The sequence below is a fragment of the Xiphophorus couchianus genome, chromosome 5 (genome assembly GCF_001444195.1).
Source record: "Xiphophorus couchianus chromosome 5, X_couchianus-1.0, whole genome shotgun sequence".
NCBI classification, from domain to species: Eukaryota; Metazoa; Chordata; class Actinopteri; order Cyprinodontiformes; family Poeciliidae; genus Xiphophorus; species Xiphophorus couchianus.
The window spans coordinates 5,575,130-5,600,340 of record NC_040232.1 but is presented as its reverse complement, the minus strand read 5'-3'; the positions used below and the strand labels follow the sequence as shown (position 1 = coordinate 5,600,340).

The window sequence follows — 25,211 nt, the reverse complement described above, 5'->3', positions numbered from 1 at the left end:
AAGTGCTGTATGAAATTAAAACCAACAACCTTGCAAAATTAAAAACTAGCATGTTGTGTTAATTATACATTTGACATGTGGAATAAAGTTAAGTGCTGGGTTGAAAAGAACCCAGTTTCTAAAGGGATTTTTAATTTCTCTCAGCCTCATGTCCAATGATTTAACCTTGAGCTGTGTTCTGGGTGAACTGCAGACAGTTTTCTACCATCAAGGTGTTTATATCCAAGACAAAATAAAAAAAAAACTGTATTTATTGCCCAGGGATCATTAGGAAATACAAAGATATTTGTGTGTAGCAGTGGAAGCTCATTAAATGCCTCCTGATGAACAAGTGGCAGCATGTGCAAATTAAAAAGTATTGGGGGCCTAAAATAGAGCCTTGGGGGACACCAAAGTAAGTCTCATGAATTTGTGAGGAGCACGGTTATATAACTAACTAATTTCGGAGAACTGTTTTACATCTGTGTTGTAGTGAATCAACTTCTAGCCTCTGTAATCAGATATGCCAGCCTTGGATGACTGGACTACACTACACAATTCCTCTGCAATTCTGGGTTTGGCTACAGAAACAATAGGTTTTATAATCACCCAATGATCCCTTGTATATTTCATATTAAATGTGTAAAATTATCTGTCCTGATCTTGTCACTTTGAGAGATAGTGCATAATCTGCTGTTCTGTTGAGACATAGTTTTCATCTGGGTGAAGAAATTGGCATGCTGAAACTTACTTGCTGGGTTGATGAACTCCTTATAAAGTTCATAGGTCATCAATGGCTCGGGTAGGCTCCTTCAACAAGACAGTGAGAGGGTAAGGAGGGATGGGAGGGGTGGAGAAGGAAAGAAGAAATGAGCAGAGGGGACAGAAATAGCCGGCACATTGTTTTATAGTGGCTGCACACAGCAGTGATTAATGTGACTAAGCCACGAGATGGAATTACAAGGTACACGGGTTGATATAACCAAGTTCATCTGAAGGTACATTCACAGTGCAGCTGGATTACAGCCAAAAATATTTAGCTAAAGAGAAAACTGAGGCATCAGACCTGCTTTACTCCAGCAGGTGCAACAATACAGGTTTAATTAGAGCTTTAAAAAAAATATGTATTTAAAAACACTTTGGAATTTGTTTGAATTCTTAGCATATTCTCAATATCAACAAAACTTAGTCATACTCTGCAAATACACCAGTGGAAAACAGCAGTATCATTACACTGCTGCATAAGGGAGAAAGATGGAATTTCCATTATTATTATGAATATTAATATTATTATTAGTAGAAGTAGCATTATAGCATAAACGTTAATTAAACTTTCAGATTAATTAGCCAGCTTTGGTATTATTTATAAAATAATATAATAATAAATATAATAAAACATTATTATTAACTAATTGTTAACTATTGGTAGGTTAGAACAGCCCTAAAAAATGACTATTTGATAATACAATGCAATTTAATTTAACTTAGAAGAAAATATGACTTAATAAAATGGTAACATATGACTGTAGGAAAGAATACTTGGGTTGGAATCATCAGCAACCAAAAGTCTAGAACTGATTGGAAAACTGAGGTTCATTTCACTTCTTGTAAAAGCAATTTGCAGCTTCAGAACGTGGTTTATTCGGGGAGGGCGGTCAAAAATTCGCTATAATTGAACAAACCTGTACACACATGCCTGCATGGCCAACCTGGCTACATAAACTGAGGCTACAATATAAATTAGAAAAGAAAAAATGCCTGATTAACTAACAGAAGTAGACATTTACACACCTCACCTGGATGTTCAGAGTGAAAACTCATTTATTATTTTTAATTTTCCTCGACCAACAAGGCCTCTGATTTGCTTCTTTTACATCCTTCAAGAACAAATAAAACTGCCTTAGATTGTTGAAGTACATTTTGAATCTTTGTGAATTGTAAACCATTTATGCTGAGTATAAACCTAGACGAAGTGTGCAATTTGTGGGATGGACAATGTGACAATAACTTATCTAATGACTTGTGTTAAAAAAGAGATTGATAACGTCAGAAACTGGATTTTCTTGTATTCTTAGAAGTCTATAAACAATATCGGTAAAATTACAAGATTGTAAACTGATAGTGCTTTTAAAATACCTTTAAAATCACAATGCAGGGGTAAGCATGAGCAAAAAAATAAAAGCAGAGTGGCATAATTTTTATTTACAGTAGTTATGTAGTTTTTTAAAACATGAAGCCTTCATGCACTGCTATCTAAATCTCATCTTGCTTTGACGCTACTGTAACTGCTACCTTAAAGAAAGGAGCGGCAAGTTACAAAGGTCTTTCTTTTCATGTGATACAGTGCATAAAGTGCCAACTAAATTTCACTTGAAAGAATTTATTAGGCCTTGTTCAGTTCACCCTGAAGTCCAAATAAAGCTTAAACAACTTACATGTGCAGTAAAAACAACTCTTTGCCTGTAAACCAGATGTGATCTTTAAAACGGAGGAAAATGTGCCCATACTGAGCCACTTTTCTGCTGTCTACTGAGCTAATTGCTGTCTCTTAAAATTTTAAATTTGTTCTACTAGCCTTATATGATGACTCTAAGGCAAAAAGCAACAAACAGGTTCCAACATATCAGAATACTGTACATTTTATGCCTTTTATGAAATTTCAAGAAATTCTCACAAAATGGACTTTATTTCTTTACATTTGGACCTGCTTAAAATGTTTTATTTAATTTCTGTGGCAAGATAAAAAGGAGGGGAAAGGAGATTTTAAGCGAGTTGATTTATTCTCGTAATGGGGGATAATTGTTCCAGCTTCACCTTTTCTGAAGGATGGGAAAATTGCAGGCAAAAGTAAAAGTGATGAACTTTTAGGCTGAGGAAGAAATTCAAGTAGAGCGACGTGATGTAAGGAATAAGGTTATAATTAAGGCTTTAGATGAGCGCAAACATCACAGTAGCACAGAGAGACATAATGAGGACAAGACTCTTAACTCAGGCTAATCCCTGTAAAACCTAAAAGGTAACAGGAATGAAAAATCCCACTTACCATCAAGCATAACATCACCTGGTATACTTTCAAATTCAGAATATGTTAAAAAGCATAAACTGGCATATATGAGCCTGTATTTGTATATCATATGACTGAATCTTACCTCAGATAGAGCTTTAGTGCACTTGTTATCGTCTTGACATCCCAGTCTTCACTGGCTGATAGGTCCATTTCGTTACTCTTCTCATCTAAACAAAACATTAAGCAAATCTTTACTTTTATTTATCTGAAAAGTACAAAAAAGTATTCTGCAACGTGAGTTACTGTGGCCTATTTTGTGGCCGGCCCAGAACGTTCAAATAAGTAAAATAAATATGAACATGTTGTTAGTCATTTGAGGATAAAAGCATTGTTGGTAGCTCTGGGGACCAGCTGTATTCCCAGTGGATGCAGAAAGAAGTTGCAGTTTTGCAGAGAGTGGCTAGTTCTATACTCATTATAAGTTTAATTAATCCCTTACTACTTCGCTGGCTCCACAGGGACTTAAGAGGTGTGTGGTGCTGAAGTTTCACTGAGCTGTAGTCATACGTAAGGAAAGCTCTCACAAATTAGAGGAGATGTGGAAGAGCAATGAGTCAGTGAAGTGTTTTGAGTAGAAAACATGCATAGAGGCCTGAGTCACACTGACAGGTGGAAGTTGGCCTGATAGTAGTGTGTTTTTTTCTCCTTATTTCATCTATGCACTGCAGGCAGGCAGGCAGGATTGTGGGTTTCTCTGGCTGCACTCTCTACAAAAATGACCTGTCTAATGTCAACTTCTGGAAATAAATATTTGAAGCCGAGTGTGTCTCTGTGTTGAGGATTGATGGGGTCTGCACAGACTCTTCTGGCACTAATAGACCTGCCTGTTACAGTCAGGCCAGGTATTCAAAAAAAAAAACAACCCAAAAAACAGATGGAGCAGCAATGCCAGGTACAGTACAGAAGCAAACCATGGCATTCATCTTGGTTATTATTTCACATTAAGTAACAAGTACCATGTGACGACTTCAGCATAATGAGAACAATTAAAGGGAACAACTACTGTAGAGATGAAGCCCCTTAACACCATAAGAAGAAGATATTTAATGAACAAAAATAACATTTTTGAATACAATTTTCAAATAAATGGTCCAACTTTAGATAGAAAGGATGGCCAGTATTTGGACCACAGCCACCTACATACAGTTGAAAACTTTGAATAATTCTAAAAACACTTATAACTGACTATTTTATTCTCTTTAATTCTCTTCCAATTACATCCAATGCATCACTCTTGGACTGATTAAACCTGAACTGGGTGGCAAATCTAACAGCAGCAACTCGATGTATTTAGGCATGTAGAACTGGTAAAGATGAGCTGCTGACATTCAAAACAGACTTCAGATTGGGAAAGAAATTAAACTGTAGTAACTTTGAACATTGCGTGGGGTTTTTGGTGTCATACAGGAACAGGAATCTGCGATCTACTCGGGTTTTCACACAGCCAAGAGAACACATCCTGTAAGCAGCAGTTATGTGAACTAAAATGGCTTGTTGGTGTCATGAGCCTGAGGAGAATGGGCAGACTGGTTTGAAGTGATAGAAAGGATGCAGCAGCTCAAATAATCTCTTGTTTCAACCAAGGCAGCAAAAGACCACGCCCGCTCTTCTACAAACAGGAAATGAAGGCTACAATTCCTACAGGCTAATCAAAATCGGACAATAACAGATTGGGAAGACGTTGCTGGGTCTGTTGAGTCTTGATTTCAGCTGCACCATTCAGATGGTAGGGTCAGACTTTGGCATAAACAACATGAAAGCATGGATCCCTCCCACCTTGCATCAGCAGTTCAGGGTGCTGGTGGTGTGATGGTGTGGGACACATTTTCCTGGCAGACCCTTAATAACTAAACATGGCTTCGACACCACACTCTACTCTGGTGCACCAATCTTCTATTTCACTAGAAGAAAGTCAAGTTCACAAAGCTCAAATTACCTCAAACTGGTTTATTAAACATTAAAATGAGATCACTGCAATCCAGTGATCTCCAGTCACCATATCTGAAAAAAGAGCATCTTTGGTTGTGCTGGATTGAGAAAGTCACATCACAAATGTACAGCCAATATATCCGCAGCAACTGCAGCATTCTAGGTATAATGGTGGAGTAATGGTAAAGAGATTATTATCTGGCAAACCTCTGGCTGTTTTTGTATTAATGGAGCTTTGTTTGAATGCTACAGCATACCTTTGTCTTGTTGCTAACCATGTTCCTTTACGACAGGAGTGAGTAGGATTTTATGTATTTATTACCAAAAATAAGAAACAAGAACAGAAACAATTAAAACAAATAGGCCTGCCTATTTTAAATGTTCTTTTTTCAAAAAGAGCAGGTAGAAGATAACACATATTATGAATTTCTGCTGCTCTCCTACATCTTAAAATATTCCCACATTAGATTAAACTTAAACCACACATTCCTGTCATACAATGCTCAACTATTTCAAACATTAACTAAAACAATAACCTTTCAAGACACCCATCCTATAAAACATATTTACCAATCTACTGTACCATTTGGTTGTTCTCACACATTGGTTTTAAAATGTCCTTCTCTTAAATTATAACCCCTCTCTCTGTCACAAAACATTTTTTAATATTGTGTGGAAGCTCATGTTTTTTTTTTTTGTATAGGTGTATAGGTTTAGATTTTACAAGGTCAGAGAATTTCAGTACATTCCTTTTAAAAAAAATAAAGGACGTTTATGTTTCCAATGTAGCATTGTGATTGCTTTATTACTTTAAAAAGTAGTAAAGCAACTATTTTACTAGTATTACATGTAATACATGTAATACTCCATGTATTACATGGAGCAATACACCATCTCACAAAGTTCAAATTACACTGCACAAATCTGCAGAAACTGATTCTAAAATGTCAATTTCAAATGAGTTTTCAGATATTTCCAACATCTCAAATCTGTGCTGTAATGAATTAGATAAATTTTGAAGACAAGATGTACCTCATAAAATGTCCAATGAGCTTATTCTATTATTATAATGAAACCTAGACTTTTTTCTAACAACACTACTACTATGTATCTTGTTCTTGTTCTATGTATCATTTATCATTTCTTTAGCTGGATGTATCTATACACCCCATCTTTTTTGTAATTTAAGAATCAAATTTCCATTTTATTTTTCAGTTCATTGTAGAAAACCTGTATTTCAGCTACTTTTACAGAAAAATGCTGTAAAATATTGCTGTTTACCAGTCTGTTTAAACCAGAGACTCAGATTCAAGCTCACTTTAACAGTTTTCTTCCTGCTATATTACAGCCTGTTATTCAATCGGGGCTGCTTTCTTTGTTTGCACTGTAATAGGACGGGAGAAGATTTTTTCATAAATCAGCGTGTCCTTGCTGACTGGACTGTGGCCATATCTATGACTAAGAGATGAAATGAAGTATGGTGGAAGAATCTCAAGTCTTTCTTCAGGGTCTAAAGCTTGTTTCACCCACTCAATGGGAGTTGCTTCATGTATACAAAGTTTATTTACGCATCTCTTGAGAAGACGGACAAACACCATGTATTTTTCTTTCCCTCACAATAATCTGTGCTGCAGTGGAACGCCAAGACTAAGGCTCAAAACTTCCACCATAATCAGGCTGTAAAACTTCTCAAAGTTTTGCAGCAAAGTGTTAATGGTGTCTACAGCATGAATCAAGTTGGCAGACTAGAAGGTTTGAGAGAGGAAGCTGAGACAGTCTGGCTGCTGCCTGAGTTCGTTGTCATTCTGAACACAGAGCTGAAAGTGAGCTGGTGTCTGCTGGAGACAGCAGGAAACCACAGAGCCGACAGAGAGCAATAGAAAGGACAGAGGATAAGGTAAGGAGTTGGTTGAAAGGGAATACAGACAAGCGAGAGACATAAGGGTGATTGAGAAAGGCAACTGACAGAATGAGCCTGCCACGAGAACGGGAGAAGCTGGCTTAGTGGTGTGTTGATGAAGCAAAACCCAAAAAAGCTCAAGAATACCAATTGGACGGACCGTGTCTGGGTGTTTGGAAAGGTGATGGGGGGTGGTAACATGTCTTAGCAAGGCAAAGAATCACTCTGACATTTGTTGCAATTTAGAGAAGTGGTACAAATAAGTTAAGACAGTTGCCATATTTTTTTGCAATCACCTCAAATAGACAGATCAATTATATTGGCAGGTTAACTCCATGAAAATAAACAAAGATGTCATTAAAAGCCTTTTAAAAATACATCTGTTGACTACAGTGATGAAAAATGCTTGATGTTACTCACCAATCATTAATGAGAGTAGTTTCTGGACCTTGGAGCTTACACCCCCAACTCTGTACAGACCTTGGTCATTAATACCTATTGAGTAACAAGGATAAAAACAATAAAAAAGATGCAGAAACATGCTTAAAAAACAAATCTTTTGTCATCCTTGATGATACTATTAGGAGATTTAAACAAGCTCACTGAAACAAAATCTGAATCAGAAAAAACTATCTCAAACAGATGAATTACATAATTTGTACATCCACAAGGCAAGCTGCCTGCAGCACCTGCTCACTTCATGTTCTCTAATAGTTGGAGAAGGTCTGCCCCCTTGTGTACAAACAGACACACTACATAGACAACTAATTATCAAAGAGAGACAATCCACAGACAACTAATTATGAATCACAAAAGTGTTTTTATTCAGGAAATAAGTATGGTACATAAAACGATTCAAATACATACAATAAATACATAAAAAAGAACATTGACTTACAATTATTTAAGAAAAACCAATTCATCAATAAAATGTGGAAATAATTAATGGAAACTTTAATGCAGGACATGTTTGATTAATGTAATGGTCCATCAAAGTAAGTTGGTGGGTTTAAAATGTTAAAGACAAGGTGACCAATCACATGCTGGGGTCTATTTGACTTTTCAGATTATCTAATTCTGGAACTTTGGGACTAATTAATTACTAACATTTAGTAATTAAATGTTACTAAATGTAACATTTAGTAACATGTTACATGTTACTAAATGTAACATGTAATATGTTACATTTATATGTATATTTACATGTAAATATTATAAATATTATAAACATTTATAATATTTATCTAAATGCATTTATTAAGCTGTTAGTTGAATTGTTTTCTGATAAATCACTTGCTGGATAATGGTACTGTTGCCCTTGATTACTAATGCAGATTTCCATGGATAAATTTATCCAACTGAAAGCCTTTAAACCACTGGTGTCAAACTCCAGTCTTCGAAGGCCGACAAAGCTGCAACTTTTAGATGCATCTGTTAATACCTGAATCTCATAATTAGGTAATAAGCAGGACTTGGACATGAAAAGAGTGCACGACACAAGTCCTTTAGGACAGGAATTTGACACCCTTGTCCTAAAGTAATGATTATAAATATTTTGTACTCACCTCTCGTTTCTATTGCAGTGATGGAGTTCTTCAAAAAACTTAAACCCACGTCATCCAACTGGGCATCGACTACAAGTTAGGGAAAATAAAAGTTTAAGAATATTTATTTAGTATACTGTTAAAGCCTTCAGACCTTGTGCTGCTAGAAACTTACTTCCTCTTTCCTTAGAGAGAGTTCTTCCAAGATAGCAACCAATCTGAAAAAGAAAAGCACTTTCTTTAATGGAAAAAAAACAACTGATGCTTCTTTAGTAATTGCCATCAAAAAGTGGACATATGTTATATATAAATTCACACACTTAACACAGATTGATACATATTAAGTGGTCGGCTTTGTTAATCTTGACGACTATAGCTTAAAGCTAGTAAAAATTAAAATTCAGTTTCTTGAGGTGGTTGATTTGAATTTTGTGCTTTGATTTTGTTTGTCTTAAGGTATTTCATCATGGTTTTTTTTGTAAGGTTTGTAAAAGTTTGATTTGTTGTGTGGACCCCAAGAACAATAGTCTCTTTTATGGTTGACTAATGGAGATCCTTAAATAAATAAACAGATCAACAAATTTGAAGTTATTTTAAAATCCTTTTTAAATAATAGGATCCTTTTTAAAGTTGAATGTCCATCCAAATGGACATCAAGAGTTGTGACATATTTTAGGCAATTATTTATGCAAAGAAAAAAGTATCTGGAAGCATTTTATACTTTATTTGTGATTTTACATTTATTTATTTCATTTTTTGTAATGTTGTTTATGAGTATAAACTCTGACTTTCTTGAACTACTTGCAAAAAAAATTTTTTCCCTTTATTTAAATGCTGTAGGGGCGTAGAAATGAGCTAGATGGAAAAAAAAAACTATGTTTTTAAATATAAATGCATCACAAGTCTGTCTAGTAAGTTAACCACAAAAGTCTGTTCTGTCAGAATAAAACGTGGCATGTGTGTGATGTATATGATAACACCATGAGGTTGACTCACAGGTTCCTTCCCTCCCATGGCGTGCATCCAAAGCTTGTGGTCATCCTCTGACAGCGCCTGCACAGTGAGCACCGTCCCAGGCCTGTGAGAGAGGCATGCCACGTTAGCATCAGAAATAGTCTTTGAGTTACAGTACAGCAAGACACTCAGCTATTTAAGTGTCAGGATGAAACATTCAGGGTGCTTAGCATTATGCATGCCAAAAATAAACACTTGCTGCCAAGGACACATTCCCCTTGAATTTACTGTAACTACAAACATACGCCTTCTCAGACTCTCCAACTGGTTTATGACATCCATAATCATGTAAGGCCAGATGGATATCAAATTATTCGTGACAGTCAGAATTGATGCGCACACTCAAATTTCCATTCTAAATAAGGGGCATTGCTCATCGTATGAAAGGAGGCTGGGCACAATTAAGTTGTTTGACTGAATGGGTGTCTGTTACTGCAGGTGAGAAGTCCTGCTATTACATGTTCTGCAATCCAAGATGAATTGCTCTCCCTCTCTTGCTATCAACTTTTTACTTTTCTTTAACTTAAGTGCTCCTACATCAGTTCTTCTCTTTCTTTTTTGTGAATATGCTCTGACTTAATAAAGTCAAGTTCTGCTGGATTTTTCTTCCTGTTAAAGGGGAGTCTATCCTCTCCACTGTCACCACATGCATGCTCGATATGCATGCATGCAGGATTTCTGCATAGTCAACAACACAATGCAAGCAATTATCTACAGTTGCTACATGCTTGTCCAGAAGGAGGGAATGCTACAAGTAAATAGATGTGTCTCCATTAGAAAATGTTCACAAAACTGCAATTTTCTGCGTATGCTGAAAAAACACAATTTTGCAATTGCTGTGTTTTCCAAGTCATTAAACAAGAACAGCAATTAAAATCGTACATGAATACATTTACTCACACGGCAAGTCATTAAAGATGTTCCCATTGCATTTTTGTGAAACACACCAGTTTTGATACAGCTGAAAAATCACCTCATCCTAGTGCAAAAACATACTTTTTATTGAAAACATGATTTTTTTTTAAGTTAGCGTGTTTCCATTAATTCCAATCTGCTCAGTTTCATAGATAATGAAAACACAGTTACAGATTCGATGCAATCTGCTTGGTTTCCTGAGATAGAAAACGTTTTTTTCTAAAGTGCCTTGAGACGACTCATGTCATTATAAAAATAAACTGAATTGAAATCTTACCTGTCTGTTATGTCCAGCTCAAGGCAGAATCTCCTGTCCAACATGTCTGTCGTTTTGCGAACGCAGGATTTGAGTGTGACGGACTCCGTCTCACCCTAAAATGAGTTTATTACTTACACTCTGAAAGGTTTTTATTAAAAAAAAAATACCTACAATGCTAAAGCAATAGCTTGTATTTATAAAAAGTGTGGCATAAATAAGTAACAGCACTGCATACTGTGACTACTCACAATCTTTCCACCTGATCTGTGGTCAAAAGTCACCATGTGCAGAATCTTCTGCTCTTTGACAAAAGTACAGTAGCGTTTGACCCAGCTTGAACCAAAGGGGGGTGGTCCTGAACAAATTATACAACACAGAAAAATTAAATGTGAAAGGTGTCTTTCATAATATTTTTTGTTGGGTTTCACAAGTTACAACAGAATTTTGTGAGATAAATTTTGACCTGTGTTGGGGTTGATTGTTATACAATAGCTCAGGTAGTAAGTCCTTTTCACAACAGTTATCACAAAGACCAACCTAAAAATAAATCTATATGGAATACATTGCATGGACACGGCATCTACATGGTGAAGCATATTGATATCAGTATCATGCGGAAGCTTCTTTTCAGCAGGACAAAATGATGCTATTCACAAATGAATTCAATCAACTCTGTCTGAGAATGAGCAATTTTGCTAAAAAATAAAGCTGGCTAAACAAAGCACTGACTCTGGGGCTGACTACAAATGCACACCAAACATTTTCCACTTCACAGTTGATGATTGAGTGTAAAGTTAATTAAAATAAACTGACTTTTGTGGTTGTGATGTGAAAAAATATCTAAAAGTAAATCTGATTGAACAGAAATACTTTTGCAAGTCACTTTATTTTCAAATATGTTTTTTCTAAGTTTCTGCTTATTCATATGACCTTACGTTTTTCCTGCACATAAAGGTATCCTTCAAAACTGATGGGGCTGGTCTGTCTGTATTCTTGTGGTGTGTCTTTGATCCGCTTCATCAGCTCGTGCACCTCTGACCGTGTGCCCTCGAATCGACTCCTTGTCTGGGTGGGAGAGGAAGCAAATACACACTCCAGGAAGTGAGTGTAGGATGACCTTCCTAATAGAAGGCCAATGCATTTCAAAGCAAACATGTTTTTTTCTGAAAACACTGTGAACTTGATCAAATTTGCCACAAAACACAAAAACAAGCAATTAGACCTTCAACCAAAAACAAGAAAGAAAGGACGTTTATGATATACATGTTCTTTTCTTTGTTAAGATTCATAAAAAGCAGAAACAATAGCAAATAAAATAATTTATTCATCCAGGATAGTTTTTTTTCTTACATTCTGAATATTGATCTGCAGATCTGTCTTATAATGGTCAAAGTCCTTGGCAAGTTCATATCCTTGGTGATAAAAGGTGAATACAGTCTGAAAGAATGCCAGCATCTACAAAATATGAAACAAATATGAGTTAATAAAGTTTCCCACTATATTGTAACAAATTTAACAAATATAACAATTTTACTGTAGGAAACTAACCGATTAGAAAAATAAACTAAACATTTACAGTGTCACATCTTACTTTATATAAATTTATGAGATCGGATGTATCCATCACAGGTCAGGAAGATTTTTCAGTGACTGTGCATTTGTGTGTCAGTTTCTTCTAAAAGTGGTTTCTTAAAAAAACTGCAGCGGGGGCGTGCCGTGGTGGCGTAGGGGTTAACGCGACCCGTATTTGGAGGCCTTGAGTCCTCGACGCGGCCGTCGCGGGTTCGACTCCCGGATCCGACGACATTTGCCACATGTCTTCCCCCCTCTCCTTCCCCATTTCCTGTCAGCCTACTGTCATATAGGGACACTAGAGCCCACAAAAGACCCCCTGGAGGGGTAAACCCCGCCCCCCCACAAAAAAACACAGCGGTAGAACACTTTTTAAAATTAGGATCCTATATTTGAGTAATAATTTAAGTTGGGTGGGTTTGTTACGTACATATGTTTGTGATGTATTGTGAGATGGATTTTGTTTTATGACATGTTGACTTTCTATCCATAATTGACATGTTTCTAAGTCTCAACTTGGGGACAAACTTTAAAATGTTAATATTCTTTACAAGATTTAAAAGACTTAAGTTCAACCTAACTAATCATTTTTATTATGACTGATCAGTTATAAGTGATAAAGCATTAATTTGTTGCTTGTCTAACCCAACTGTCTAAATATGGCTAAAAAACTTAAACTAGATTGATGTTGGATCGGTTTCTGTGTTGCCCTGCGACAGACTGGTAACCTGTCCAGGGTGACCCCGCCTCTCGCCTGGAACGTTAGCTGGAGATAGGCACCAGCACCCCTCCTGACCCCTCTAAGGGACAAGGGTGTACAGAAAATGGATGGATGGATGGATGATGTTGGATCGATGTTTTGATGGATCACATCTGCTAAACAGTTTCAGTTTCTAGTTCTCCAAGTTAGGAATCACTGCTATGCTAATCAAAACTGCATGAGTTTGGTTAGCCACTCACAGGTTCCACACATTCAAACTTCTTCCTCTCCTGGATCTCCTGCAGCATACACACATATTCAAGTGATTCCTCCTGAAAGTGCTGCCTCATGATTTCCACCTGGCTGTCTGCCTGGAGAGGTGGAGAACACACACCATGATAATTACAGACATGTGGAGGAAAGGAAGAAACACACGCTTGCTGCTTGGAGAACTGTACGACTTCTTTTGCCCTTAAAGTATGGGATTGAATTATTCCTTAACACATCTGCAGTGGGTAAACATACTGCTGTCAGTAAACTTCACATAAAAATAACTTCAGATAGCAGGCCTGCCTCAGCACACTGCCTCAGACTCCTAATTTGCAAAGCAAAATCAGAGATGCACACACACAGGCACCTAACAGGAAAGACAGAAGGACGTCCAAGGAAGCTCAAATTAAGGAGTGCTTTCCCAAGGACGGGACAAGCTCCAGTAGTTGGTGTCAAAGTGAACTTTAAAGTTTCAAAAAAATGCCAGAAAGATTAAATGAACGGGAAACTGGAAATCTGGAAAACACCTTAAAATGTAGCTGTTGTGTATAGTCGCAAAATCTTATTAATATTTCCTTAACTATTTTTTGTATCCATTTGTTTTTTTCCCTGAACAACATTTTTATACCATTAAAAATGTTGCAAAGTACAAAGAGATGGGTAAAATTATAATATATTTACAATTTTGATCCTGGACAACCAATGTAATAACTGTAATTGTGTGTGTTTTTGCAGGAACACAAGCAAGAGTAAGATTAAGAGCAAGTTAGGGGTCTGTTAGTGGATCTATGAGTAACCATGAGTAAAAATTACACAGACCTCAGATTTAATTCACCATTTCCTGACTGGGAACTGGAAACCATGACTCTTGTCAATGAAAAGGATTTTAATATAAACAACAGTGCACTACAATGAGAAACTGGGCAGAAATAGGCTTACTGACAACTACTGTGCTACAGCAAGAAATAAAATATGCTGATAGTTAAATATAATTTGCAAAATATCAATTAGTACATTACAAATCCATAAATATTTGAAACCCCCTCTAAAAACGATCTGCTATTAAACAACTGCCTACTAATAGTTCAAACATAAAATATACCTTAATATGCATTGATACACATAGAATACTATCTTAATACTACAACCAAAGCTAACCTCTACAGTCTTCTTGTACACAGTCAATCAGTGCCCGGGAAAATCAACACTGCTCGTAGATTGGCTGCTTTGCAAACACCAGCCAATAGCATGTCAGGAAGAATGGGGCCTAGGTAGTTGAGCTTTCCAAGCTGCATTTTCTTTAGAATATTTTGGAGTTACGTTCAACAGATAAATCCACAATTACTGAACCACGACTTATCCACTATTAGTTCCTGTAAAACACACGAGCTGAACGTTCACATGGTGGAGTCAATGACAACATAACTGTTCTGTAATTTGATTATCTTGAATGTCGTGAATGAAGTATTGGTGCAGTTAGGTCTGTTTATAATGTGTGACGGAAGCTACTGGATCAGAACAGAACAGGCTGCCGAAGTTATGTTCACAAGTTCAAGCCTCCTTTCTGGCTGGCCAATACAAACAACATGGCATTAACGACGGACAAAAACAAGATGTCAGAAGGGTTACATAAAACGCTGCTGGTTTCCAAGCAGTTCATAATAATCAACTAAAGGTTGTATAGCAACGACTGCTCCAGAAACTGCAGAAAGCAGCAATAGCCCCAAGTCCAACATGTCAGTGAAAACCAAACACAGTCAACAAGCAAGTGTAACAACAACAACAACAACAAAAAAACCTAACTGTAAACTTACAAAAGATTGTTCTTTTTTTTTGTTATGTTCTGGGAAAGATAAATACCTCTTGCAGCTGAGGCTCCTTCTTCTTTGCCGACAAATTTAAAAGCTTCTCCAGGGAGCTGTAGTACTTTTCTGTTTCTTTTTCATACCTTTTTCTTTCCGCCTTCCAGAAAAAACACAAAAAAATGTGATTAGCTTAGGAAAAACAATATTCAAAAGAATAAAGCTGGTCTCTATTTTAATCATTAATTGTAGCAGACAAGCAATCTAAAAGGTTATTATTAAGATTCAAAGAGATCCACTAAAATTAAGAAATTTGGAGAAAAAGCAATGAATCATCATACATTACCCTCGCGTTACCGAGCTGCTCCTTCCTGAACTTCTCGAGGGGTTTCATTAAAGTTTCTGTGATGTTTCGCATCTATAGTCAGAACAGATATTATTTTATCTCAATAAAATACAATTACTTTCTAGCACTTCCAGTAACTCAAACAGACAGTGGAAACCAAATCCTTTTGGTTTATACAGTACAAAAATTTTAAAGTAGAAATTTAAGTGATAGAACAACACATGATAGACCAAATGGTGGTGCTTTTCAACATTTTATATAAATATCCACCACCTACAAATCTGCCAATCAGGACCAAGGAAAATTAATGCCGCGCCTGGATTGGCTGCCTTGCAAATGCTAGCTATTAGCCATTAGCTTTAAACCTTTTCAAAAGTGCATTTCTAGACTTGTTTGCTGTGATTCTTGTGTCTTCACAATTCTGTTCACTTACTGGTGTTCTCCAACACAACTCTGAGGTCCATAATAGCTTTATGAACATTGCTATTAAATTATAAATGGGTTTACTGATTATGTGATATTTGAAGGCAACAAGTTGTACCGGATTTTATTTGCTGCATCAGAGTGTTGGGGGTCAATCTACAAATCTAAATCCCACTTTTCAAATTTTCATCAGCAGATGAAAGTTTGAAATCCATCCTGCTTTCTGTTGGTTTCAGTGTAACAAAAAATATGAAATGTTGAAAAGGTATCAAGTCATTTGCAAGGCACTGCACTAACAGGCCTGTCGCAATAATCAATAAATCAATAAATCAATAAATCAATAAATTAATTAATATCTTGATAAATTAAAACAAGCTCAATAATTTCCATTTGAATGATTTATTGTTTTTCTCTTTTCTGTCTCTTTCTAACAAAAACTGGATGACAAAAATCTTCAGTCTTCTAGTTTTTTCAACTAGTGCTTTTCTGAAGGACAATTTTATTTACAGACTTCAGTTTCCATTTTATTTGGTGTTTCTGTTTTGTTCATGTATTTTAGATATTTAACATGTCTTTCAGTTTCAGTGTTAAATGTTCATTAGAATATAAAGTTTATTTATCTTTGAAAATATGTTCTTTGATTACTATTCCATTACATTACTTGAAAATTATCTCAAAATAACAATGTTATAGATTTTTTCTTTCCTGGGGCAATACATTTTTTTACTGTGACAGGCCTACACTGTACAAACTCAATTACTTCTGTTGTATATTTGCATTTTTTAATCTATTTACAACTAAATTTGTAAATAAAAATTGATGCTTTCATGGCTGTTTATGTAAAGTAGTAAATTTTACATAAACATGAACAGTGAGTTTGGCATGCAACCCGTTGTTAATGTTTTTGTGTCGTTTCTGCTGCGCTAGCTGCAAGGCATGTCTGCACATGCATACTGCTTTCCTCTGTTTGCAGTGTGATGTCATCACTCTGTGCTGAGCAGTGCTTACCGCTGTGGTCTACTTGGCACAACAATCATATCAGCCAGCCACTGATGACGGGTTCTGACCTTTACCTCACCCAGAAAACTAACTTTTACACAAAATCTCAGGCACTGTAGAAATGTGCAAGTGTCACTAACTTCAACCATCACTAAACAAAAGTCTTCAAATGACTCCAAAGTACTTCCGCTTCTTAACTACCTGAGGTGTGATTTCAGTAGCTCTTAAAATACCTGACTTTAACACTGCTACCTTAGTCACATGCTAGTTTTATGAGTAAGGAGTTGCAGAACTGTGGACTTGCTCACAGTTGCTCCTTATGAGATTTGTCTTGTTATGTAAACCTATGATGTTTATAATGTCCAACTGGGATGCAGTCATCTGTGCAGCCACTCCCAGGTAGTTGAAAAACTGTTCAAACATGAGCAATAACAGAGGAACTGGTTCACTGTGTCACCTGAATGATGCGAGTATGAAAAATACTCAAAAAAATATATATTGAGTGTGTATCAAAACTTTTTGCGATTATTCAATAGTAAAAGGAATCTCATAGTCCTCAGAAGAGATGAGACACAAATGAATGTGCATTCAGGTATGAACTGCAATCAATTCCTACATATTATTGATATGTATACAGCTTAAATGTGGTAAATGTTAAAGAAAGTATAAATATATACCTGTGTTTTTCTAGCTAAATATAATGTAGCTTCTTAAAAATAAAATATATATTTTAACAAATAGTAATTTAGGTAAATTCTAACATGCCATTATTATCCAAAATATTTAATAAATGATTATTCTCTAAATTGACAAGTGAACTGGCCAGGTGGGTAAACATGATTAATACTTTAAATTTAAAAAAATAAAAAAAATAAATCAAAGTCACAGAAAGCATGTCCGACTTAAGAAAATATATAAGATGAAAAGCAACATATTCCAGAATCAGATGGAGCTCAAAAATACATGGACTTTAAATGTTAAACTGTACTGAAAATAAATACTTTACAATGAAGGTGGGCCAATATACCAAGCAGCTAGTAAGTTATTCCAGTACTCTGCCTTTTTCTTTTTATTGCAGCCACTCGACTCACCTTGGTACACTCAACCAATAAACCAGTGAGGTGCGTCTGCACAAATAGTTAACTGTATAAAGGTACACCAAAGTTTTACGTAGCTCCAGTTTTAAAAATTGCTAAAATTTTTATATGTTCCAATCCTTCAGTTTAAAGTTCTGAGGTAACATTACTTTACAAATCCTGCCTAATTAAATCCACTGTTTTGTTTACTACCTGCCAGTACAGACCTAATAAAGAAAAACAGTGCTGAATTGACTTAAAATGTTTTTTTTTTCATTTTTTATTTTTTTCTGAACACAGACATAGATGTACTGAATTAGAATTTTTTTTGATAACTCTGGACCAGTACAGCACACTTAAATACACCAATAGTTTCATAAGCTTAGTCTAACTTAAAAACAAAACATAACTTTAATTTGTTTATTCAGTGCAATTAGGATTGTAATCGTTAATGTAAAATAAATAATCTGGCAAAAATAGATTAACTACTTTAGTCAAATATGCAAAAATAAAACTGCAACATTTTCACCAATACCCAATCTAGAAATGTTTTTAAATATCAAGACTGATACAGATATCAATATCAGATTGGTGCCTCTCAATAATTAAGCTAATTTGTTATAGTGGCGTTACACTACAAAGAACAGAACATCAAAATTTAAGTCTATGTATGAAACAAATCTAAATAAGGAATTGTACACTTAACTTTAATACTCAGTATAATATCAATTTAATAGCAGGGTGAATAATTCCTGTTATTCTGTCTCAAATAAAAGAAATGGGCAGACCAGCTCTAGCTTAGTAATCATATTTGCCACATAACCACATTTTCCCACAGAATGTTGTGAGAAGGAAGTCAAAATGTGTCAATATGACTCAATGTGTAAATCAAAGTGAGACAAAGAGAAGCAAAACATTTAAATTATAGGAAGCAAACTTCTACTTTTGCCACCAACCCTTTTTCTTTATAACCTTATAAAAAACACTTTGCTGAGTCAAGTCTAATTCGCACACAAACTGATAAAATTACACTTGTGGGCAGTTAAGGAATAATTGCAAAACATTGTGTGCATCTGGTCTCAAACCCACACTTATTTTTGCCAAGGTTGTAAATAGAGTTTAAATCTTCTCACCATCAGCTCTCTTTGGTCCTCCAGATTTTTCAAGAACATGGAAAACTCTTGCAAAGACTCGTCTATAGAGGCAAAAAAAAAAACAATAATTAGAATCACTTAGTCATCCTGTCTGTCTCTTTTTCAAATACATCTCAGCTGTGCTATGAGCATCAATCAGTTTCACAAATATTATTGAACATCTGCTGCAAATGAGGTTTCCAGGGAAGAATCTAAATTATTTAAGAGTTTGCAATAAAAAAAGGAAACAACAGCTTAACTAGTTAAATAAAATTACATTACAAGCATTTTGTCTTAGTTTAGCATTACATCATACTTAAAATGTCTTAAGTACGGAAGATGCTGGTCATGAAGAGGTTGGAAATCTTTAAGACTGCAGTCGTCATTATAAGTTACATTTTGTGCTTATTTATGAAAAAAATCACTTGTAATATTGTAATAAGAAATTTATATGGTACTTTTTTTTAATATCGCAAGCTTCAGCTAGTTTTGTTAATCTCTCTAGAAGCCTGATTCAAAGTGGGGTAAAATTAAGATAAAATATTATAGATGAAAAAAAAAAACTAGCTAAAAAATAAATAAAGGAAATTGCAGTGGGGGTTGAATAATTCTAGTTGTGGCTGTCCTTAATTGGCTGGTGGAAAAAGAAGAGTAAACAAACATTTAAAGTGCATTTCTATGAAGACTGTGACAAAACCAGTGGTTAGTTCTGTCATCACAGGAGAAGGGAGAAACCACTCTCACCAATGCATTTCTCATCGTCAGTTTTTGCATCGCCGATGAACTCAAACTGAAACTCCCCCAGGCACTGGGCAAACTTTCGCTGAGCCATCCCGAGCTCTGAAAGGTAGTCACAAACAGAACAAAGAAAAACATAATTACAAAATCTTTTAATAGGTGCAAATTTATTTAAAAAAAAAAATACATTCACAGTTATAAGAACATACAACAGTACTTTTACTAAACCAAATATTGTGCTAAGAGTCGATGCTAGGAAATCATTTACCGTCAAGAGATTTAATGTGTTTGAAAAGGAGGTTTGATGTGTTTGGACCACAATGCTAACATCCTGTCTGACTATGTTCTGCTACATCCTGTTAAGCACACATGATGATACCACAAAAAAGAGCAAACTTGGTATCTGTCTGCAAGCCAAATGTTACCAAAGACAGCTGTCAACATATTTTCCATATGTTATGCAAATTGTAAACATAAAAGGAAAGACCTCAACTTTAGATTACCATGTACACCTATCCAACTGTATTATTACTATGGTAGAGAACTTTGAACTTAATATTATGTTTTCTGCACACAAAAAAACATACTTATCACTAATAAACATTGTATCAATTAGGATTACTGGATCTTTGTGTTATTTATTAATAAAGTAAATTAGATTAACCTAAATTATTGGAGAAAGTATACAATGTCAAACTCAACATCAGTAAATTTTAGGGCTCAACCGATTACTTTTTTCTGGCTGATCACTAATCTTTAAAAATCTTGACCTCCTGATTCCAATCTTTGCAGATATCGATTTTTTCTGTGGGATGACTATTGTGACCAGTCATCCCTCTCTCACAGAGCAAAAGTTGGCTTGATTTCCAGAATCTTGCAGAGGCAGATAAGGTTGGTGCATAAAATTGCTTTTACGTGGATGTATCGGCCGGCCGATTTGTCAGTGCACCCCAGACACTTTCAGCATAGTTCCCGAAACCAGCATAAATTGCTAAAAAATTAAGAATAAAATACAATCTTAGATCTTCTCAAAACTCCAGACAAACCAAGACAACAAAAAGTATTATCATGGCACAAGTACTCATGTTCTTTGGCCTTTGGTTTACAGGAATAACAGACTTTTATTACACTGACTACAGTCAAAAATCTTTTACAAATAATTCCACTGTTCCAATTTATATTTACTGTTGTCATTTTTTTTTCTTAGCATTCTTTGGGCTAAACATGTGAGAGATATGCCAGGGTCTGGAACTAGATGGGTGGATTTTATCTTAGTAATAACTTTTAAACCTCCTTAAGTACCCATTCAGTGCTGGCCCAATAATCTGTCTTGGGTAATCTAATCATACAAGTTTGAACACAACCAAAGTGAACTGAGGACAGCTTCGCACAGGCCGCCTTCAGAGGTTGTCTGGGGTTATTATCTGCATTAGTTTAGCATTCTGAATCCAAGCCTGATGTGACTCCCCTAAAGAAGAAGAGATATCATGTGGATATCTCCCGTCATCACAAAAATACATTGTTTAAAATGAACATGCGTACATGACATGCATACATCCATGTCATGTGAAGAAAATACTTCCAGCATTTGAAAATTTAAAAGGCTGTTACTGATATAGTCAAAGCACGCTTACTGTATCAAATACAAAAAAAAAATGCATATATTATTTGTAAAAGGTCTATATGCACAAAACATTTTTAAAATGTCTGTGAATCAAAATGAGACCAAAATAATAATAAAGGTACTGAGAAGTACAGACAGAAAACAATTGAGTGAGTGTAACGACATCTGAATAAATCACATGATGTATTCAGGAATTATTATAATGAATTGTGCAAAGTCACAAATCATTAGATTTTCCTCCCAGGACAGGATCTAAAGAATAAACAGTGATATTTGCTCAAATTTTAATAAATAACTAAGTGTAAACACTCATGCTTAAAGCTCTCCGCTTATAACTAGAATCAGTCATGATGCCGGTTAATACCAGGTCTGTAAAGTTCTTGTTGTACAGGAAGCTGAGGAGATTTCCTTAACAATAGGCCAACTTTGGTACTGCAGCATTTATAAGTATTTGTGTTTTGATAAGGCCTTTAAATATTCCTTTAGAGGAAATGTTCTGTGAGCGCATTTTAGTTCAAGGGAATTGTTGGCAAAAAGCCTGACTATAAATATATACTCAACTCTTTCGAAGTATAATCAGTTGGGATTTTTCACCTCATCTTAATGTGACAAAAGAAAAAGTCCACATTCCTTCATTCTTTAGATACAGATAATAAACATGATAAAGCAGTGTGACAATAAAACACATTACACTAAATCTACTCTGTTTCTGTCCATAACCTTTTCCAGTTCAGTAATCTGGTAAAGGTTACTGATCGATCTAAACAACAGAAAGTATTCTGGCAAACATTTGTCTGCCAACAGAGGTGATTATTGAGGCACTTATAAGATGGATGTATCCATTTTATCTGAAGCAACTGTAAATCTAAGAGGATCCAAACTAAACAGACAGCAGGAATCCAAACTGGCATGGGCAAATCCATAAAAGGTGAGCCTCCTCTAATCGTTTTATTCACAGTAAGTGGAATGACGGCAGCCACACACAAACAGGTGACACGTTATTTTGACAAACTGTCAATAAATAAAGTGAAAAGGCAGTCAAGCAATTTGAAAGTCAAAAGTAGTGGTGAACAGGACGTGTAATATCTGATAATGTTTGAAATTTCTCTCACTCTTTTTTTCACCTCTGTTCTTATGTCATAGTTTTTGTGTGTTGAAAAGCAGAAAATAACAGGTAAATGTTTATGAGGTACAAGTTCGTCCTGCAATCTATGTGTTGCTGGTTCATCTCTGTCATTGTGTCCTTGGAGAAAACTTCACCTATCTTGCGTGATGGTAGCGATCAGGATGTCCGATGGCACTGATGTATGGCAGCCTTGCTTCAGACTGCCCCCGGGCAGCTGTGGCTACAATCTAGTTACTTGACATCATCAGAGTCTAAATGCGTGCATGAATGGGTGATTTCACTGTAAAGCATCTTTGAATGTAGTAACAGAACCCTATATAAGTCTGATGTTTCATTTCATTACAATTGCATAGAGTTGAAAAGGGTGAAAAGCATCAGAGGAGCATGTTGTAGCCTTTGACTTTAAACTCAGAAAAGCAGCTGAAAAAGTCTTACAGTAATTGTAACTGAGTTGGATCATTACTACTGTAGGGTATAGAGGATGAGGTCTTAGACAAAGCAGGAAGCAAGCATAGTCATTCCCATTTTAAATTCTCAATCAGAAACACGAGAGAGCACAGAGTCCCACATGTTTAATATGATCTGATCTCTCCCACATGCTCCGCCCAGAACCTCTAATGCTGCCATCATGATAATAAACCACCTGAACATCACTATGGATGTTATTGTGTATGCTTGACACAATCAGGAAGCTCATACTTCATCACATGCAATGGAGTTCCCACTGCGTTAATGTGTACAAAAACACCTCACCAATACTTTGTAAAGACCACATACAGTACAGCATGGCAGATTTTAAGATTGTAATGCTGTGAAGAACTGTTTACAGTCCTTGTTTTAGCCACCTTTCAGCTGCTTCACAACATGGTAAAAACATGTTTTGACAACAATCTGAACCTTGACGCACTTTACCAAAAAAACCCCCCCAAAAAACATTAAAATGTCACATGATTGGGCGTGCCGTGGTGACATCGGGGATAGTGCCACCCACGTTTGGAGGCCTTGACTCCTCGACGCGGCCATCGTGGGTTCGATTCCCGGACCCGGCGATATTTGCCGCATGTCTTCCCCCCTCTTGTTCCCCCTTTCCTGTCAGCCTACTTTCATATAAGGGACACTAGAGCCCACAAAAGACCCCCTGGAGGGGAGGAAGAAAAAAAAAAAGTCACACGATTGTGAATCAACAAGCTTATGCGTCACTCGCTATGTTGTTGAAATGTACCAGTTTTTTTAGAGATTCATGAACAGTTCGCTCATTGCGCAGAACAGACATATTAAGCAATATGTTTTTGTTTTTTCCATGCTTATTTTTCTATTTATCAAAAACAGGTTTGAGTTTTACATCTCTGAACATTACTTAAGTGCATTCCAACAACACTTATGTAAATGGATAAACATGCTGGCTCTTTATGAAAGCCATATGCCCAAAGTGCACAAAAAAGCCCAACTGCACCAGGGTGGACTGTTAAAATATAACCCAGCAATGAAACTTATGACATAAAGCATGAAGAATGAGCATTACTTGATTTTTATGATGCTCCAGCAATAATGAGAATCAGACAACAAGCAGGGCAGAGGAAAACAGCAACAGCTAAGACCTAAACACAAATGTGCGAAAGATGGACAGGAGAGCCGCTCCAAGAGAAAAGGAGCATTACAAGACAGAAATACCACACACTCCAGGGCACATAGCAGTCCAAGGCAAAGTCTTCTTCTGATTTTTGCCTTTTAAAGCAAGGTATTTCAGAGTAAACCTGGGAACTGTCAAACTTGGCTAGTTTCTAGGCTGAACACCAGAGAGGCCCCAGAGTCCAGGCTTCGAAGCATGACTCATGCAGACCCCACCTCGTCTCTATCTGAAACTGAAAGCAATGTTCCTCTAAAAAACAGCCCCAAGTCGTCACGATTCACTTAAACATTAGTTTCCCAGAAAAGGGGGTTTCTGAAATATACACTCACATTCTCGTAGCTACAACAGAAGATGGATTTTATTGATAAAAACTGAAATATACCAAATCAATGTTAACTAAAACATGCAGCTATAAACTCTGAAAGTAAGTTGATGAAGTAAATGTTTCACAGTGCAACAGGCAAACTGATAAAACAAAAAATGTTGCATAGACCATCTAATTTATACTTAAATTACACACCATAAATGCATATTTTGTGCAATAACAACAGGACATGGATCTTTTTGTGTTGATTGTTGAATTGACAGTAAGCAGATAGTGCAGATGCTAAATAAATGCTCCATACCAGTTCGATTCTAGCCTGGAGTGTTATTTATCACATGCTCTGCTCTCACTTCATGCCTGCCGTGACATTGTGCTTTGATTACGCTTCGATTTATGCCCGTCTGCTCATACCAACTGCATTACGAGACTTTCCCCGTTTGCAGCCGTGTTACAAAGTAAACTCAGCAGCACATTTTGGAATACCATTTACAATATGAGCTACAACAACGTTTAATTTTCCTCTGGGATTAAAAAAGAATTTCAGAATTGAAGTGATGATAAAAAAAAGTCATGAAACTATAGTTCTAGAAAAAAGAAAGTAAACCTGGTCTCAACACCAAGCATTTACTTCTCAGGGCATAATTAAAGGATCTGCAATTAATTAAATCTAACCTCATGTGTATAAAACCACAGAAATCACACAGACATTATCCATTAAATAAAAACTAACATCACAGGAAGGACTTAAAAAGCACAGCTCCATTAAACAATCTGACAAACAAAATTCTCTGATCGGCTCTGACTGGTGAACAGGTCAGATAATGAAGACTTTTTGCTACT

At 36.0% G+C, this 25,211-nt stretch overlaps 1 protein-coding gene across 1 annotated transcript in view; it reads right to left on the bottom strand.

Moving 5' to 3' along the window:
• The window catches only part of arhgap10 (Rho GTPase activating protein 10), a 55,792-nt gene that overhangs the window by 23,376 nt on the left and 7,205 nt on the right, over positions 1-25,211 (bottom strand). Inside the window, exons 2-16 of the mRNA XM_028017558.1 lie at positions 19,673-19,768; positions 18,929-18,990; positions 15,298-15,369; positions 15,010-15,111; positions 13,140-13,250; positions 11,958-12,062; positions 11,543-11,672; positions 10,856-10,962; positions 10,626-10,720; positions 9,416-9,497; positions 8,595-8,637; positions 8,441-8,509; positions 7,296-7,370; positions 3,129-3,213; positions 731-789 (exon numbers count right to left, since the gene is read on the bottom strand). Coding sequence (XP_027873359.1) covers positions 731-789; positions 3,129-3,213; positions 7,296-7,370; positions 8,441-8,509; positions 8,595-8,637; positions 9,416-9,497; positions 10,626-10,720; positions 10,856-10,962; positions 11,543-11,672; positions 11,958-12,062; positions 13,140-13,250; positions 15,010-15,111; positions 15,298-15,369; positions 18,929-18,990; positions 19,673-19,768 — 1,293 coding nt within the window. The remainder of the gene's footprint in view (positions 1-730; positions 790-3,128; positions 3,214-7,295; positions 7,371-8,440; positions 8,510-8,594; positions 8,638-9,415; positions 9,498-10,625; positions 10,721-10,855; positions 10,963-11,542; positions 11,673-11,957; positions 12,063-13,139; positions 13,251-15,009; positions 15,112-15,297; positions 15,370-18,928; positions 18,991-19,672; positions 19,769-25,211) is intronic.